The 15,249-nt window shown below is 41.1% G+C and overlaps 1 protein-coding gene across 3 annotated transcripts in view; it reads right to left on the reverse strand.

The window, feature by feature from the left end:
- The window catches only part of FBXL7 (F-box and leucine rich repeat protein 7), a 302,902-nt gene that overhangs the window by 12,526 nt on the left and 275,127 nt on the right, over positions 1-15,249 (reverse strand). For all 3 annotated transcript variants that reach the window (XM_067569867.1, XM_067569858.1, XM_067569875.1), the window contains one exon: positions 104-715. In XM_067569867.1, coding sequence (XP_067425968.1) covers positions 104-715 — 612 coding nt within the window. The remainder of the gene's footprint in view (positions 1-103; positions 716-15,249) is intronic.

Raw genomic sequence — 15,249 nt, forward strand, 5'->3', positions numbered from 1 at the left:
GCCAGGTTATGCTCGGCCCCTCTGTGCCTTATCTCTCCCTTTGCACTTCTGCACAGGATTGGCCTAATCTCTCAGCCCCGATTATTTAAATATTTTCCCTTACCTGACACGTCCAGGTGCTCCAGGTTTGGACACAGTGACACCACATCAAAGACTGCCTCATTGGAGATGTTGTAGCAGCCCGACACCTCTAGCCTCCTCAGCTCTGGACAGCACTGGGCAATGGTGTAGAGTCCTCTGTCTGTGAGCCGCCTGCACCCACTAACAATTACCGTCTCCAACATGAGACATACGTTTGGCGTGTCCTGACAAAGCCTCCGGGTCAGCACTTTAAGAGCCCTGTCAACGTTGATTGTCTCGCCTGTCAGGCGAATAGTCCTCCAAAGCCGGGGGTCCCAAGCAAGGTTGTACCAGCGGCGACACACTCGTGCACAACGGCACAACTGGTTGGTAGGCAGGAAAGAGAAAATCTGGATCATGGAGTGGTCTGGGAGACGGTCTATGTTGGCCTGTTCCTTCTGCTGTCTGGATGCCAGCCGGATGAGAGGATGAGTAAGGCGGGTTGGAGGAGGTGAATGGACCATAGCAACGGTCTCCCCGGTGACTGAGGACGAAGACGTGGAAGATCCTCGGCCATTCTGGAAGCTGTTTGAATTCTGTGGACATATTAGTGCTGGGCTGGGCGTGCTGAGCGTCCGCATGCTCAGGTCAGAATCTGAAAGATACCAAAGCACAGAACAGTGCCCTTTTATAGCATTTGGCGGCAATTCCCGTGTTTCTTTTGAAAAATAAATTGACACTTTTAGGCAGCCTTGTCCCACCTACCAATATTGCAGGCAAGAAATTGTGAGCACAACCAATGGCACCTGTGATTTCTGAGACACCTGTGGCCACTGTGATTTGCAGGAGCAGCCAAGGTCAGTAGTTAGACATCTAAATGGATGCAGTACATCAGCAATACTGGATGCCCTTTCTGAAAATGTAGCCCATGGTGTATGATCCCTCCTGTCCCACACAGCAATAAAACTGCACTGTAAAATATAATAGAACACACACACACACGCATGCACGCCGGTCTTTCACTGCTGAATGGAGCAGTGTGACACTTGGTGGTTTCAGTTCACAGAGATTCATTTCCTTCAGTTTTGATTCACAAAGTTTCACATCTCCTGAGCTTTGCTTTAAGTTTCCATTTGGTTCAAACCCTGAAAAACAAAGCTGGCAAGTTTAACTGTGCAAGGGGCCAGAAACCAGGAATTTTGACTGAAAGTTACCTCCTGCTTTGTTGTTGTTGCATGGAAGGAGAGCACAGTGGCTCAAGTGAAGTTCATTGGGAGACATCACTGGCCCACCTGCATGCTCTGATAGGACTGTAGGTGCCAGTAGGCAAGTCAATGGTACTTGAGAGCATTGATTATGCCATTGTTTCACCACCCTGAGTTCTCAGGATTTCGGTACGTTTTTGACTCTGCGCTCCTGCCAGTTATCAACTCCTCTTGGAGAAAGACTTAAATTCTTCAACTGTTTGTTTAAAAATTGTAAAAGTTACACCCCACAGAACTTGTGGCCTGAATTTTCAAGCTTGCACATGTAAAGTTAGATGCCTAATTTCATGTTTAGACATCTATATGAAACAACCAGAGATGCTGATCATCCTGCTGCAGTCAATGGATGTTGTGAATGCTCAAAACCTTTGAAAATCCAGCCACTTAATTAAATGCCAAAGTATTAATTAGGGGTGCAGGGGAGGGTGCTAATTTTAGGCCTTCTATGTTTGAAAATGTTGTCCTTTTATTTTATGGGTGCACTTTCTGCTTGCCATGCCCTCTTAACTCATGTGCAATAATGGGAGTTCCAGATGTGCCTCCCAAGTAGAGTATACTCCCTACACCTAAACTTGATATTCCTCATTTTCAGATCTGCTCCCTTTTTGTGATGCTGAAGCCTCCACATACACACCTACATCCACGAGAGTAATTCAGAATGAGATCACAGGATTGTGATCTCAGTCAGACATGAGAGCTAAGAGAGCTATTACCATGCTACTGAACCCACATTGGAATTTTCCGCTAGACTGCTATTCTTCCGACAGCTTAGTGGCACATTTTACAGCAGTATTTCAGGATCACTGTTCATTGCATATCTATGAGGGGGAAGGAAAAGCAGATGAGTCCCAGAGCTTTTTGCCAGCAATAACTTGGAGAGCCTTTCACTTGAGTTTAAATCTCTATTAAAGCACTCACTGAGGGACTTAAAGAATTATCTAAACTCCCAGCAGCTTTCTAAAACTTCTACTCTTGAATATTTACTAAGTGCTAGGCTACAGTTCGAGTCATTCTAAGGGGATTTAAGGACAGTGTGGCATCAGTGAATACAATTCCAAAAGGGCAAATTAATGCACACATGGCAATTTTCAACATTTTCTCTCCAACTAGATAACCGGCTGTTTGATATGGGCACTTTTTTCAATGCACTGTTGTTTACAGCCCTGGAACACATATTTACATTTTGGTGACCTTAGAAAGTCAAAATTTACAAAGCAGCCCTGCACTTTTTCTCTTTGATTACCAACGCTTTTTTGCAAAACACTTTTTATTATAGCCTTGCTCAGAGCCTAAGGATTGTTTGCTGCCTTAAAAAAAATGAAGTTTCTTAATGGTCATAAAAATATCTCCGAGGAAGGCTTAGCCAGCAGCAGAACTATAAAAGCTAACATGAAGCGGGGGAAGAGAGGAGTGTGCACTTTGCGGGAATTTTCTTATTCCATTAGGAATCTCTGTTTTATTTTAAAACATTTTGTTTTTTATTTCCTTCCTAATGAATTTGAATTTTAGTCAGACACAGAGGGTACATTCGGGATCTAACCAAAAGCATGACATCCCCAAATGTGCAACCACTGAAATCTAGATCCTAGCTTGGATTTTTCAAGACTCAGCTTCTCTCTCTACATTTACAATGTGCCCCTAATCAGATAGGGCAACTTGGCATCTTGGGATTCTAGAATTATTGGCTCTGGTTTTAGAGTGAGTTCCATTCAAAAATCTACTCGGTTTACAAATCCTAATTTATTTATTTATTTTAATTACCAGTATGGCCACTTCAAAACAGACAGCCAAAGAGTATTCTTTGTAACTTATCCACCACCACCAAGAAAGATTTTCTAAAGTGGAATCTAGTTAGCATTTCTGTGACAGTATAAGTTAGAATGGAATCCTACTCATAGTCAGCTCAGCACACAGCCAGTACAGCTAAGAAGAGTAAAAAGCAAGTAACTGTTTATTTTTGTCACTAAAGTCAGTAGATACTATTGAATACATGTAGTGAGCAGGTATATCATGATGTCATTTTATATGCAGGCTCCCTTCTGTTGAGAAATGCTTTATGTATACACTGTTAGGTAATTAAAGCTAGTACAGACTTTCAACATCATTTTAATCAGATAAATCTCAATTCTATTACCCTTACTCTGATCAAGCAGTATTTCAGTTTAACTGGGGTTACACAGAACAGAGGTTTTGGAAGCTGGAGGAGCTGAGGGACAGGGTAGTGGCAAGTCAGTGAAAAAGGAGCAGTGGAGGAGCTCATGGGTTGGGAGCAATGGGAGTTTGAGCAAGTGAGAATTCAGGAGTTTGGGGGGCTGATGTCAAAGGTGGTTACATCCGTTGGGAAGTGAGATGAAGTGATCTGAGAACAAGAGGACTTGGGAAGATACAGAAAGGTAGGGAAGGGCCAGTGTGGGTGCTGGAGGTTAGATTTAGAGGGCTGGGGACAGCCAGAGCCCTAAAATAAGGGAGTGGTGAGATTGGAGCTACTGTGTCCCCCCTTCTGCCCCTTATCCTAAGGGATACCTGCCTACCCTAGCCTCCAGTTGGCTAGGCTCACAAAGTTATGAGAATCAAAAGAACCTAAGGGCCCATGGCAGCTGTGAGGACATACTGCATGAGATTCACAATGGGGCTGTCTGGTAGGTGGAGTGGAGGACGGAGAGAAAGGTGTGTTACGCAAAAGATGTCACACTGGGCAGCTGTGTGTACATGGTTTGCATCTATCAATTATAATAGTGAGGCACAGGGTGACTAGGTCTTCTTTGAAAATCTTAGCCTAAGGGAGGTAGATAGCCAAATCTTATTCAAATTCAATAAAACTTGGCTGCTTAAGTGATTTACTAAAGGATCCACAGGAAACATGTGGCAGAAGAGGAAATTCAACCTGTCTCTCTAATGTCCCAGGCTAGTGCCCTAAGCAAGCAGAGATCATCTTTCTAAAACAAAATTTTCCCCTGGCCCCTAAACTTCTTAAAGTCCTAGAACATTTACAGTATAAAACACTGTTGCCTCTTTACAGAGTGGTAGCAGAATTCAAGGTCTTGCAGGTTAGTTTCCTGACTGGAACAGAAATTGGTGACACACAGATAGGCATTTTCTTAATATAATTTGTTTATTTACAAGATGTTGACAGGTCCTGTTCTCTTGAACAAAGATGGGAAACAGCAACACGTGGAACTCCCTTCACGCAGAACCCTTAGATAAGATCTTTTTGCACTGTCGCTGGAAATAGCTGTCTTGCACCTTTGTCTCTCTTCAGCACCTCACACAAGTCCCACAAGTGCCTCACACAAGTTTGCTTAACAGACTTTCTCTCTTCCTGCCCTGGTCCCCCGCTCTTCTCACCTGGGAAATCCCTAGTTCAAGGCTGCTCACTGAGACTACATGATCTTAAGAAAGATGAGCTGAGTTGCTGCTCTGGAACACAAATGAGGCTTGGCCCATACTGTGTAGTTAGGTTGACACAGGGCAGCTTACGTTGACCTACCTGTGGATGCTCTAAATATATTAATTGTTGTTTGCAATTTCTTTCACCAGCAAAGTTGGTTCAACAAAAAATCTTATCTCACCCACCTTGTCTTTCTAAATATATTGAGACCTGATCCAGCATTCCTTGCACAATCAGAATCAGATCGTTAATGTCAAACAGCATTGCAAGTGAAGTAATTGCTATAGTTTTTATTAAACAAATAATTTTTCCTTCTGAGAATGCATTTGTTAAAAAGCTGGAACTAATTTCTCCCCCTACTGATTTTGCCCCTTGCCACTTGGCAAGCTTGATTATTCTTCCCATATTCTGAATAGAGCTAAAAATACCATGGCTGCTTTTGGTTAAAATACAACAGCAGTCTACATAATTTATCATGCCAAAACACCTTCATTTCTGTTCCAGTATCTTTGGTGGTGCCAGCAGAGCAGCTCTAGGAGTGGGGTTTGTTAGTTTGCCATTGCTGCAAACACAAGATGCATTTTTGTAGCATTTAGTTACCTAGGGCCAATGCTGCAGTCCTGGCATACAAAGTTCTCACTAACATCAGTAGGAGTTTGGGGTTTGCAGAGAAAGCTGAACCAGGTCCTTAGTGGCTACCATTGTGTTTCTGATTCATGTACTTTTGAGAGATCAAGTAGTGAATAAAAAAAAAATCTAAGAATTTGGAATAAGGATTCACATTTTAAGATCACAGCAGACGAGCAACTTCAAGACAAGTTACTGGATATAAAATTATGGGAGGGATGCATTTTCAAAGTATCTCCAGTTTGTTCATGTGGATCAAATCCAAAATTTTAAGTGAACCTGCAGGCCCATGCAAATTTAACATTCAGGGTTTGCACAGCTCTAAACTGGAGGAGGAATGTTTGTCTCTTAGCAACACTGAATGATGGAAAGATGTTATCACATGACTGTGCCAACCGAGATGAATTTTATCCCCAGTTGGTTGCAAACAGTATTCTACAGCAAAAATACAGCTTCCCCAAGAACTGATCCTCTGGTATATTTTCCACTGTTCCTCATCAGAAAATCATACTGTGTGAAATATAGTGTTTTCCTCCAGGATCAAATCCTCCCAGCTTTAAAACACAAAACACTCAGTGAAGTTATTGGGACTGCTGAATGAATAGGGTGAGCAGAATGTGGCCCTCAAAACTTTAATACTGGGAGAGGAGATTAGTGGAAAGGAGTAAGCTAAACAGTGGAATATGGAAAGGCTGAAGGAGGCTTGAGGCTAAAGGTCAAGCCACAGTTAAAATTGTTGTGCTCCACCCTAAACACTGTGATATTTAGATGCAAAGAATTATTTTAGTTGACTTAATTTGGCTTAGTTTAAATTCCTTCCTTGAAATAGGCCTGAGGGTTAGTAAACATAGGATTAATCCCTAATTCTAATGGGGGGGAAAAAGCCCTCCAGATTCGGGTATAGTAGTGCAGATGCCCTGAGCAAGGATCTCTAAATAAAGAAAGAGGAAGGTATGAAAGTGAGTTCTATGTGAGACAAACTCAGCCCAACCCATAGTGATCCGACCACAGGAAGATTATTTTGGCTTATTTGGTACAGCTGCTGCTTCCTGTAACCCACAGGTGACCTGTGTGGTTTCACAGCTGAGGTGACATGCAGACCAGAGATGTTGAATTGCGTAATGTCTGTATTTCAATGCCCAAAACCACCAGTGTAACTGAGTGGATTGTGCTGACACCACCTTTCCTGCTATTCACGTGAACATAAGTGCCATGCCAGCATGGCAGATGGCAAAGGGGAGTGAGGAACAATACAGAGGAAATAATACCTACAGTGGAAAAAATTTAAACACCCTTATTCTGAGAAGCAGCACATCACATTTTTATACCATGCTCATCAGGAGGGTAGCTGAGCACCTGAAGCACAACTATAAAAGACTAAAACTGAGGCTATTGACTAAGTAAGGTGTTTCCAGGCTTCCGCAATTAACTTAAAGTATTCACCACCTGCCTGACACTACTACAGACACCTTGAAGTGGATTCTACAGAGGCTCCTGAGTGAGTCTGCAGGGTGCTACTGGATTGTAGCAGTTTGCAATGTCTGTAGAGTAGCTGTAACCGAAAGTTAAATCAGGATACCTGCTCTATATCAGATCAAATCTACTTACACTGCAGTTTCCTGAGTTAATTTTTCTTTTCAGTTCTGAAATTGATCCATCACACCAGCTAGTATCCTGCTAAGTACTCTCCATTTAGCTGGCAAACACCACATTCTTTTGGGTTGTTGTTTCTTTCCCCCCTCCTTTTGAAATGTGGCTAAATTGCAAAAACGTTTCTGAATAGAGATGTTTCTGTTAGTGAAGGTCTCTAGGAACTCTGTGCAAGCTATGAGAAACCCTAATTATTTCCAATTTTAACTCTGTCTTCAGCCTCAAAACCCTGCAATGTCACCCTCACCCTTTCTAGACAAAGAATTTTAAAGGACTGTCTTAAGAGTCTTTAAAGCCACCTTTAATGTGATGAAGGAATCATAGTAAATGATAAAGGTTTCTTCTCCAGGAGAGAAGTACGCTGCCTCCTAAATTTCCAACCCAGGGATTAATGAAATTTGGCTCTCCATTACGGCAGTGCAGGGTATCACACTACTCTCACAGGTCCACAACAACCATTTCCAAAAAGTAAAGATCTATAAAACTAGGACTTGTAATAGAGACACTTTGCATTGTGAGAATGTTAGCGTTACAATGCAGTATCCCTCTCTCTCCATTATAAGTGACTGTATGTGCAATGATACATAAAGCAGGCAAATACTACTTGTTTACTCCACCTTAGCTGCGGTATGTAAATATCCTGGATTGGCAGAGATCCATGAGGACTAACTGTACACAGGGAATTCATGAGATAAGACAGGAAACAGAATCAGCAAGTGCTGCATCACAGAAAAAGCTAAGTTTAAGGTGTTTTAGGAATAAATGTTGACACAGACATTGTACATCAAGCCCTTAACACCAACTAAAACTAAGCCAATAAAATCAGACAAAAATAAAACAATGCCTCTCTCTCCTTTCAATATTTATGGTACAAATTAGTGGTGATCCAATCCTTTTGCTTATTACAATAGCAGTATCTTTTATGATTTGCAGGAAATTATTTTGGGGGTTTCCATCTACTTCCTGATGAACATGTATTCATCTCTCAAAAACCACCACCACCACCACCACTAGTACTAACTGGTATTTTTGGCAGTGTCAGCAGAGAAGCATGGATACAGAAACTGGACTACTGTAAATGTGGCATGCTGCTGGGACTGTGTGAGGAAACTTGCACCTACACCTTTTTTGCAGGGGGAATCAAATGAACTCTTCCATCTCCATAGCTGTCAATCCAGCCCTTTTTCAAAGCATTAAGTTCCCTTCATTTTCTTTTTCATTTTTAGACCCATCATTGTGCAGTTTGTATATAAAAAATGAAATTAAGAGACAAATACATCTGAGTGAGCTAGGACATACTGGAACAACCAGTGGGGCCACTGGACGATTCAGATGCTAAAGGAGTACGCAAGGAAGATAAGGTTATTGCAGAGAAACTAAATGAATTCTTTGCATCGGTCTTCACAGCTGAGGATGTGAGGGAGATTCCCAAACCTGAGCCATTCTTTTTAGGTGACAAATCTGAGGAACTGTCCTAGATTGAGGTGTCATTAGAGGAGGTTTTGGAACAACTTGATAAACAGTAATAAGTCACCAGTGCCAGATGGTATCCACCCAAGAGTTCTGAAGAAACTCAAATGTGAAATTGCAGAACTACTAACTGTGGAATGTAACCTATCATTTAAAACAGCTTCTGTATCAGATGACTGAAGGATAGCTAAGATGACAAAAAAAATGTTTTAAAGGCTCCAGAGGTGATACTGGCAATTACAGGCAGATAAGCTAACATCAGTACCAGGCAAATTGGTTGAAACTATAGTAAAGAACAGAATTATCAGACACATAGAGGAATATGATTTGTTGGGGAACGGTCAATATGGCTTTTGTAAAAAGAAGTCACGTCTCACCAATTTACTAGAATTCATTGAGGGGGTCAACAAGCATGTGGACAAGGGTGATCCAGTGGATATAGTGTACTTAGATTTTCAGAAAGCCTTTGACAAAGCTCCCTCACCAAAGGCTCTTAAGCAAAATAAACTGCCATGGGATAAGTGGGAAGGTCCTCTCCCGGATCAGTAACTAGTTAAAAGATAGGAAACAAAGGGTAGGAATAAATGGTCAGTTTTCAGAATGGAGAGAGGGAAACAGTGGTGTCCCCCAGGGGTCTTTAGTGGGACCAGTGCTGTTCAATATTCATCAATGATCTGGAAAAGGGGTAAACAGTGAAGAGGCAAAATTTGAAGGTGATACAAAATTACTCAAGATAATTAACTCCAAAGTAGACTGCAAAGAATTACAAAGATCTCACAAAATTGGATGAATGGGAAACAAAATGGCAGATGAAATTCAGTGTTGATAAATGCAAATTAATGCACATTGGAAAACATAATCCCAGCTACCCATATGAAATGATGATCTCTATATTAGCAGTTACGCCTCAAGAAGGAGATCTTGGACTCATTGTGGATAGTTCTCTGTAAACATCCACTCAATGTGCAGAACCAGTCAGAAAAGCCAACAGAATGTTGGGAATCATTAGGAAAGGAATAGAGAATAAGACAGAAAATATCATACTGCCTCTTTATGAATTCACGGTAGACCCACAACTTGAATACTGTGTGCAGATCTGGTCATCCCATCTCAAAAAAGATATATTGGAATTGGAAAAGATACAGAAAAGTACAACTAAAATAATTAGGGGTATGGAAAAGCTTCTGTAAGAGGAGAAATTAATAAAACTGGGATGTTACAGCTTGGAAAAGAGATGACTAAGGGGGAATATGATAGAGGTCTATAAAATCATGACAGGTGTAGAGAAAGTAAATAAGGAGGTGTTATTTACTCCTGATATCATAAGAACTAGGGGTCACCAAACGAAATTATTATGCAGCAGGTTTAAAACAAACAAAAGGAAGTATTTCTTCCATTTCTTGCCAGGGGATGTTGTGAAGGCCAAGGCTATAATGGGGTTCAAAAAAGAACTAGATAAGTTCATGGAGGATAGGTCCATCAAGGGTTATTAGCCAGGATAGGCAGGGATTGCTGTTTGCCAGAGGTTGGGAATGGTCGACAGGATGGATCACTTGGTGATTGCCTGGTCTATTCATTCCCTCTGAATCACCTGGCATTGGCCATTGTTGGAAGACAAGATACTGGACTAGATGGACCATTGGTCTGGCTTGGTATAACCGTTCTTATGTTAACAGATCCTCCATATAGAATAACTTCACTCACCAATGTCCCCAGCCAGCTGGAAATGAAAAACAAAGTAATTACCCTCTTTGAACAGCATGGGTATGACAGCATTTGGAACTACTGCACTAAACTCCTGAGCACCTGAGGCCTGATCGTAAAAGGTGTAAGCAGCTGCAGAGATAATTTGCATTCAGTTCCCATTGACCGCAGTGAAGGCTCTTAGTGCTGTATTACAAGATTCATCTTCACCGCAAAGTTAACTCAAGTTAAAACTTGAGTGTTGCCCCTAACTTGCGGCCTGTCCACAGAGGAGGGGGAATAGATTAACAACTTGAGTGAGCACAACCAAGTTGTTAACAAAACAACTCTGCAGTGTGGATGCAGGCTAGTGCCATTTGAGTGCTGTTAATCCTCAAATGTCTTCCCATAATTCCTCCCATGTGGCCAAACAGGTTCTCTCACAATTCAGTGTAAATTCATAGAGCATTTCAGGTTACTGCAGTGCAAAGAATTATGGGATGTGCCCTTGTAAGTCTTAATGCCACACAAGAGTGAGTGCAAGTCCAGTGAGGACACAGCAGCTCAAGTGTTATTTAACAGTGTAGACAATTCCAGTTAACTCTGCACGCCCTCAGCAGCTGTTCAGTACCTTGTAGGATTGTGCATTTGAAAATGTAGAACCCCCAAAAATTAAGGTTTGTGAAAGGTGCCTGGGTGACAACCTGGATGATTACTTCACAGAATGGGCTCAACACAGTCAGCAGTAGTACAAGTTTCCCCACACAGCCCTGGCAACATGGTGCAGCTCTGTTCTGGATGGGACACTTACTGGGGTAAAAGGGTGGTTCAAGTCTCTGTTCTTTTGGCTACTGCTTGGGCCTTGGTTTCTCTGCTGTGACTGGCAATTGTGGCATTTTATTGGTGGCAACTAGTCTACTGGAAATTTCAATCTAATTCCTGTCTGTCCATCCATCAAGTTTCTTATACAATTCTCATTGCTATAGTATTTGAGCACCTAATGATCATCAAAACTTTTCACAGAGGCCATTGAACAGTCTTCAGATGGTACTGGCTTTTGGTCAGCATTCACTTGCTCTAGTTCAGTGTTTCTCAATTAAATTTGGCCATGGAACCCTTTTGAACTCGATAAATAATTGCGGAACCCCCCAAACTCTTAACAGTATTTTTATATATGGGGCCAAAAAAAATGTCAAAATAAGCAAATTATATACAAACAACTAGGTCAGCGTTTCTCAATTAAATTACACTTACACTCGATACCCTCTGCCGAAAAATCCGGGACATCTTCCCTTTTTCAGCGGCGCGGAGAACAGCTGCTCTCAGTGGCGCGGAAAACAGCTGATCGGCGGCACGGAGAACAGCTGCTCGCGGAACCCTAACAGTGTTCCCACGAAACTCCAGGGTTCCGCAGAACACCAATTGAGAAACACTGCTCTAGATTTAAACCAGTGACCTTGAGGTGAAAGGCTCTGCAGCCAGTGAGCCATGCAATCTATTCTCTTGGGAAACTTGCAGAAAAGGATACACTGTAGATGAATTTGAGACAATCCAGAGAGGGAGGATAAAGGACTGATAAAAAGATTAGGGAACATGAACCAAGTTGAAAGGTTAAGGAAACTTAGCACGTGCAGCTTGAAGGAAAGGAGATTAAAAAGGACTGTGCTAACTCACATTATTGCCTCAAATATGTGTAGATATGAGGTGAGGGAGGGATTATTTACAATGCTTGAAAATGGAGATAACAAGCAGCAACAAGTTTCAAACTAAAAATTACGTCTTAAAATTATCAGCAGTACGGGCAACTAGGCAAAAGCACAATCTGCCTAACGAGGGAATTGTGGTTGGGTGTTTAGAGCTGTTTAGCAGGCAGCTTGATAAAACAAATAAGGAACAGTCTAGGAGGAAAATCCTGCTTTATGTTGCTGTTTAGACAAGATGATCTGAGAAATCTTTCCCATGCTCTATCATCAACAAGAGATTACTATTTTGCTGCCAGCCTAGATTTTCTGTCAGACTATACAATACACACAACGTTTTATTATTATTATTTTTAAAATGTAACTCTTCATTGAAAAATGTTGGCACATAAAGGTAAGATGTAGGAAAAGCAAGGGGCATGGATAAGCTAATTAAACTATGTACCCAAAGGAACGCTGATACTGTGAGCCTGATTCTTCACCAATGGAGCTATTCCAGTTTACACCTGCTCAAGAATCTGGTCCATTGTTTTTCCATCTAGTTTGCAGAAATACTTATTTTAGGCTAGAACATGACACATTGGTTATAGCTTCCTGAGATCAGTAGAGTCCATTTCAGAATGGACTTCCATAACCTCTGTAATCAGATCATATTTGAGAAATTTAAAATGATTCCCCCTCTAGAATAGGTGAAATTCATGCCAGAGCACAAGCCCACACAAGGTCTCACACACTCAAAGACTCAAGTTAAATGGGGCAAGATAACCCCTGCACTTGTGTGAATCTTACCTAATTTTCCTCCCCCACTTTGGATGGAGTGTGCTGAACACCTTGATAAGTCTTGTATAAATAACAATGATATAAATATGGCTGGGAGATCATTTATTGAATGGTTGTAAGTTTGACCAATTCTGAACTAGTTCACAGAAACTTCTGAGTGACAGATTCTGTTGCATTGTTCTTCCCTCTTCATATAGAAATAGCAGAGATTTTCCTTATTTTTATTTATATATATATATATATATATATATATTTGATAGGATGCTTTATTTTAAACACGTGGGCAGGGACAAATCCAAATTTCACATTTCAGGTTAAATTACACTGGGCTAACTTGTGTCTGTTGTAAACAAATTGGACCCTCCTCAGTGAGACTAATTTCAGTTTGTGAAACCCTGGAAACTAGGTCATGTAGAGAACAAAAACTACCTAAATTTGATACCATGTGTGCATTTAGAGTATGTCTATGTAGCATCTAGACACCTGCCACTGGCCTGTGCCAGCAGACTCAGGCTCCCCGGGCTTTGGCTGTGGGGCCATTTCATTGCTGTGTAGACTTCCGGGTTTGGACTGGAGTCCAAGTTGAGGGACCCTCCCATCTCACAGGGTCCTAGAGCCAGACTCAAGCCAATGCTGGAGCTTTCCAGTTATACAAGAACCAGAGCTCTTGACTCTTTGGTGACCTCAATCATAGATCGAGGTCAGGCAAGGGTTATAACAAAAGGGACTTTCTATACAATTCAACAAGGTTCACTATACAAAGCATGGGAAAAATGGGTTTTAAAGAGGGACTCAAAAGTGGAAGAGATAGGGGCCTAGTACAGGAACTCTCAAACTTTCTTTGTGTGGACCACTAGTGTGATGTGTACCCCTCCTTTCTCATTCACAATTGCACAATCCACCTCCGCTCCAAGTCACAATGACATAACAACTAAAGCGATTGCTTACAGAGAAAAGTAATATAAGAAAATATTTTGTCTATTTTTAGCAGGTTTTAATGTATTTGGAAACCAGGAGGAGAGCCAGCACCATGTGACCATAAAGTAAAATAAATTAAAAATTAAAAATAGCCTATATTAGGAAATACTTCAGAGACCCACAGTGACTTCACATTTTCCAAACCACTGATTTACAAGTCCAAAGTCCAATCCAACAGGATGCTAAGTGCTTCCTGAAAGGTACGGAGCAACTTTCACTGCCATTGACTAATGGGAGTTGAGTGCACTCAGCATCCAGTAGGATCAAAACTTTTCAGTCTATGTTAAGTCTGCAATTTTTACCGTGTTGGTACAGTCTCATTGCTCTATTTTATTAATGGCAAGAGTCATGTTTTGCTAACATTATTGATAATTGCCTGTAAAGTATTCCTCTCATTTTACACTACTGCATTAAATTCCACAAATGCCAGGTTTGTGTCTATTTATAGCATGGACCAAGTCCCCTGGAAGCATGTAGCATGTACAGTAACAATGCAGAAAAAGCATCAGCAAATGAACCTCTGTTAAGGAATGAAGAGAGGCTGCTAAATCTGGTCCATTAAACTACTGTTATATTATTAGAAGTGGCTTCAGTTGCATTTATTTGTTACTTTACCTTTAATTCAATTTACATGACATCCAGTCCAAATGCCAGTTGGTGACAATACCTTTTTGTATATTATGCACCATTTAGGAAATTATTATTGCACCTGAAGGGAACTGGGCAATTGGGAAGGTGGGGGAGAGATGGGCTTGATAAAGAAATGTGGAGTTTTTCACTGTTTAGAATCCCATCTAATTTGAGAGTAACAGCTTTCATTTTCTACCTCCTGACTGTTCCTTAACCTATGTGAATAAGTATCTGCATCACAAACCACCATCGTTAATTGGAATGCCAATTGACAGTCTCAGCAAAAATCAAGGAAAGAGTAACGGAACAGACTAAAGCATCACCCTTCCTCTGTTGGTGAGACAATGCATGGAAGCTTACGTGCTACAGAGGACCTTGCAACTCCATGGTTTTGAATTTCTTGGGCCTGATTCTGATCTCACACTCGTGTAATTCAGGGGTTTTCTAATTTTAAGATAATTCAACTCCATGGACTTTAGTGTGAGAAGAGATTGATGTTTATTGTGAACCTTTACCTGTTCACATTATAGTACGGTATAAGAGAATACTTGTCAATGAGCTGGAAGCTGGGAAATGAGATGTCAAAAGAAAGAGCATTAAAGTGGTACTACACCTTTGTATGGACACAGTTATACCAGTATTAACGTGTTCATACCAGTATAGATTATTCCTGCCATGCTGGCCTTGCATAGGCTGGTGCAGAAGACTAATGGGAGGGATGAGTAGGATAAGCACCTGCATAGACCCAGATTATTTGAGTTTTATGTAGGTGGAATGGCTTTTTCACTTATTGAATAATATTTCCCCCTTACGGAAAATGGCTATTTGTAGGTAGTTAGCCTTGCCAAGTTTTTGTAGTTATAGAATAAAATAATCCAGGCTTTAATATTGCATTCCCCTCTGTTTATTTCTACAGTTGTCTCTATTGCCTCACTACCTTTTAAAGAACGTAAGCTTGTATTCCCAAATGATCTGGTTTATTGCCAGCTAGAAACCATCTGAAAAGCATATGATAAGA

This window comes from Emydura macquarii, unplaced genomic scaffold (genome assembly GCF_026122565.2).
Source record: "Emydura macquarii macquarii isolate MOO-44397 ecotype Brisbane River unplaced genomic scaffold, CSIRO-AGI_Emac_v2 contig_320, whole genome shotgun sequence".
NCBI lineage: Eukaryota > Metazoa > Chordata > Testudines > Chelidae > Emydura > Emydura macquarii.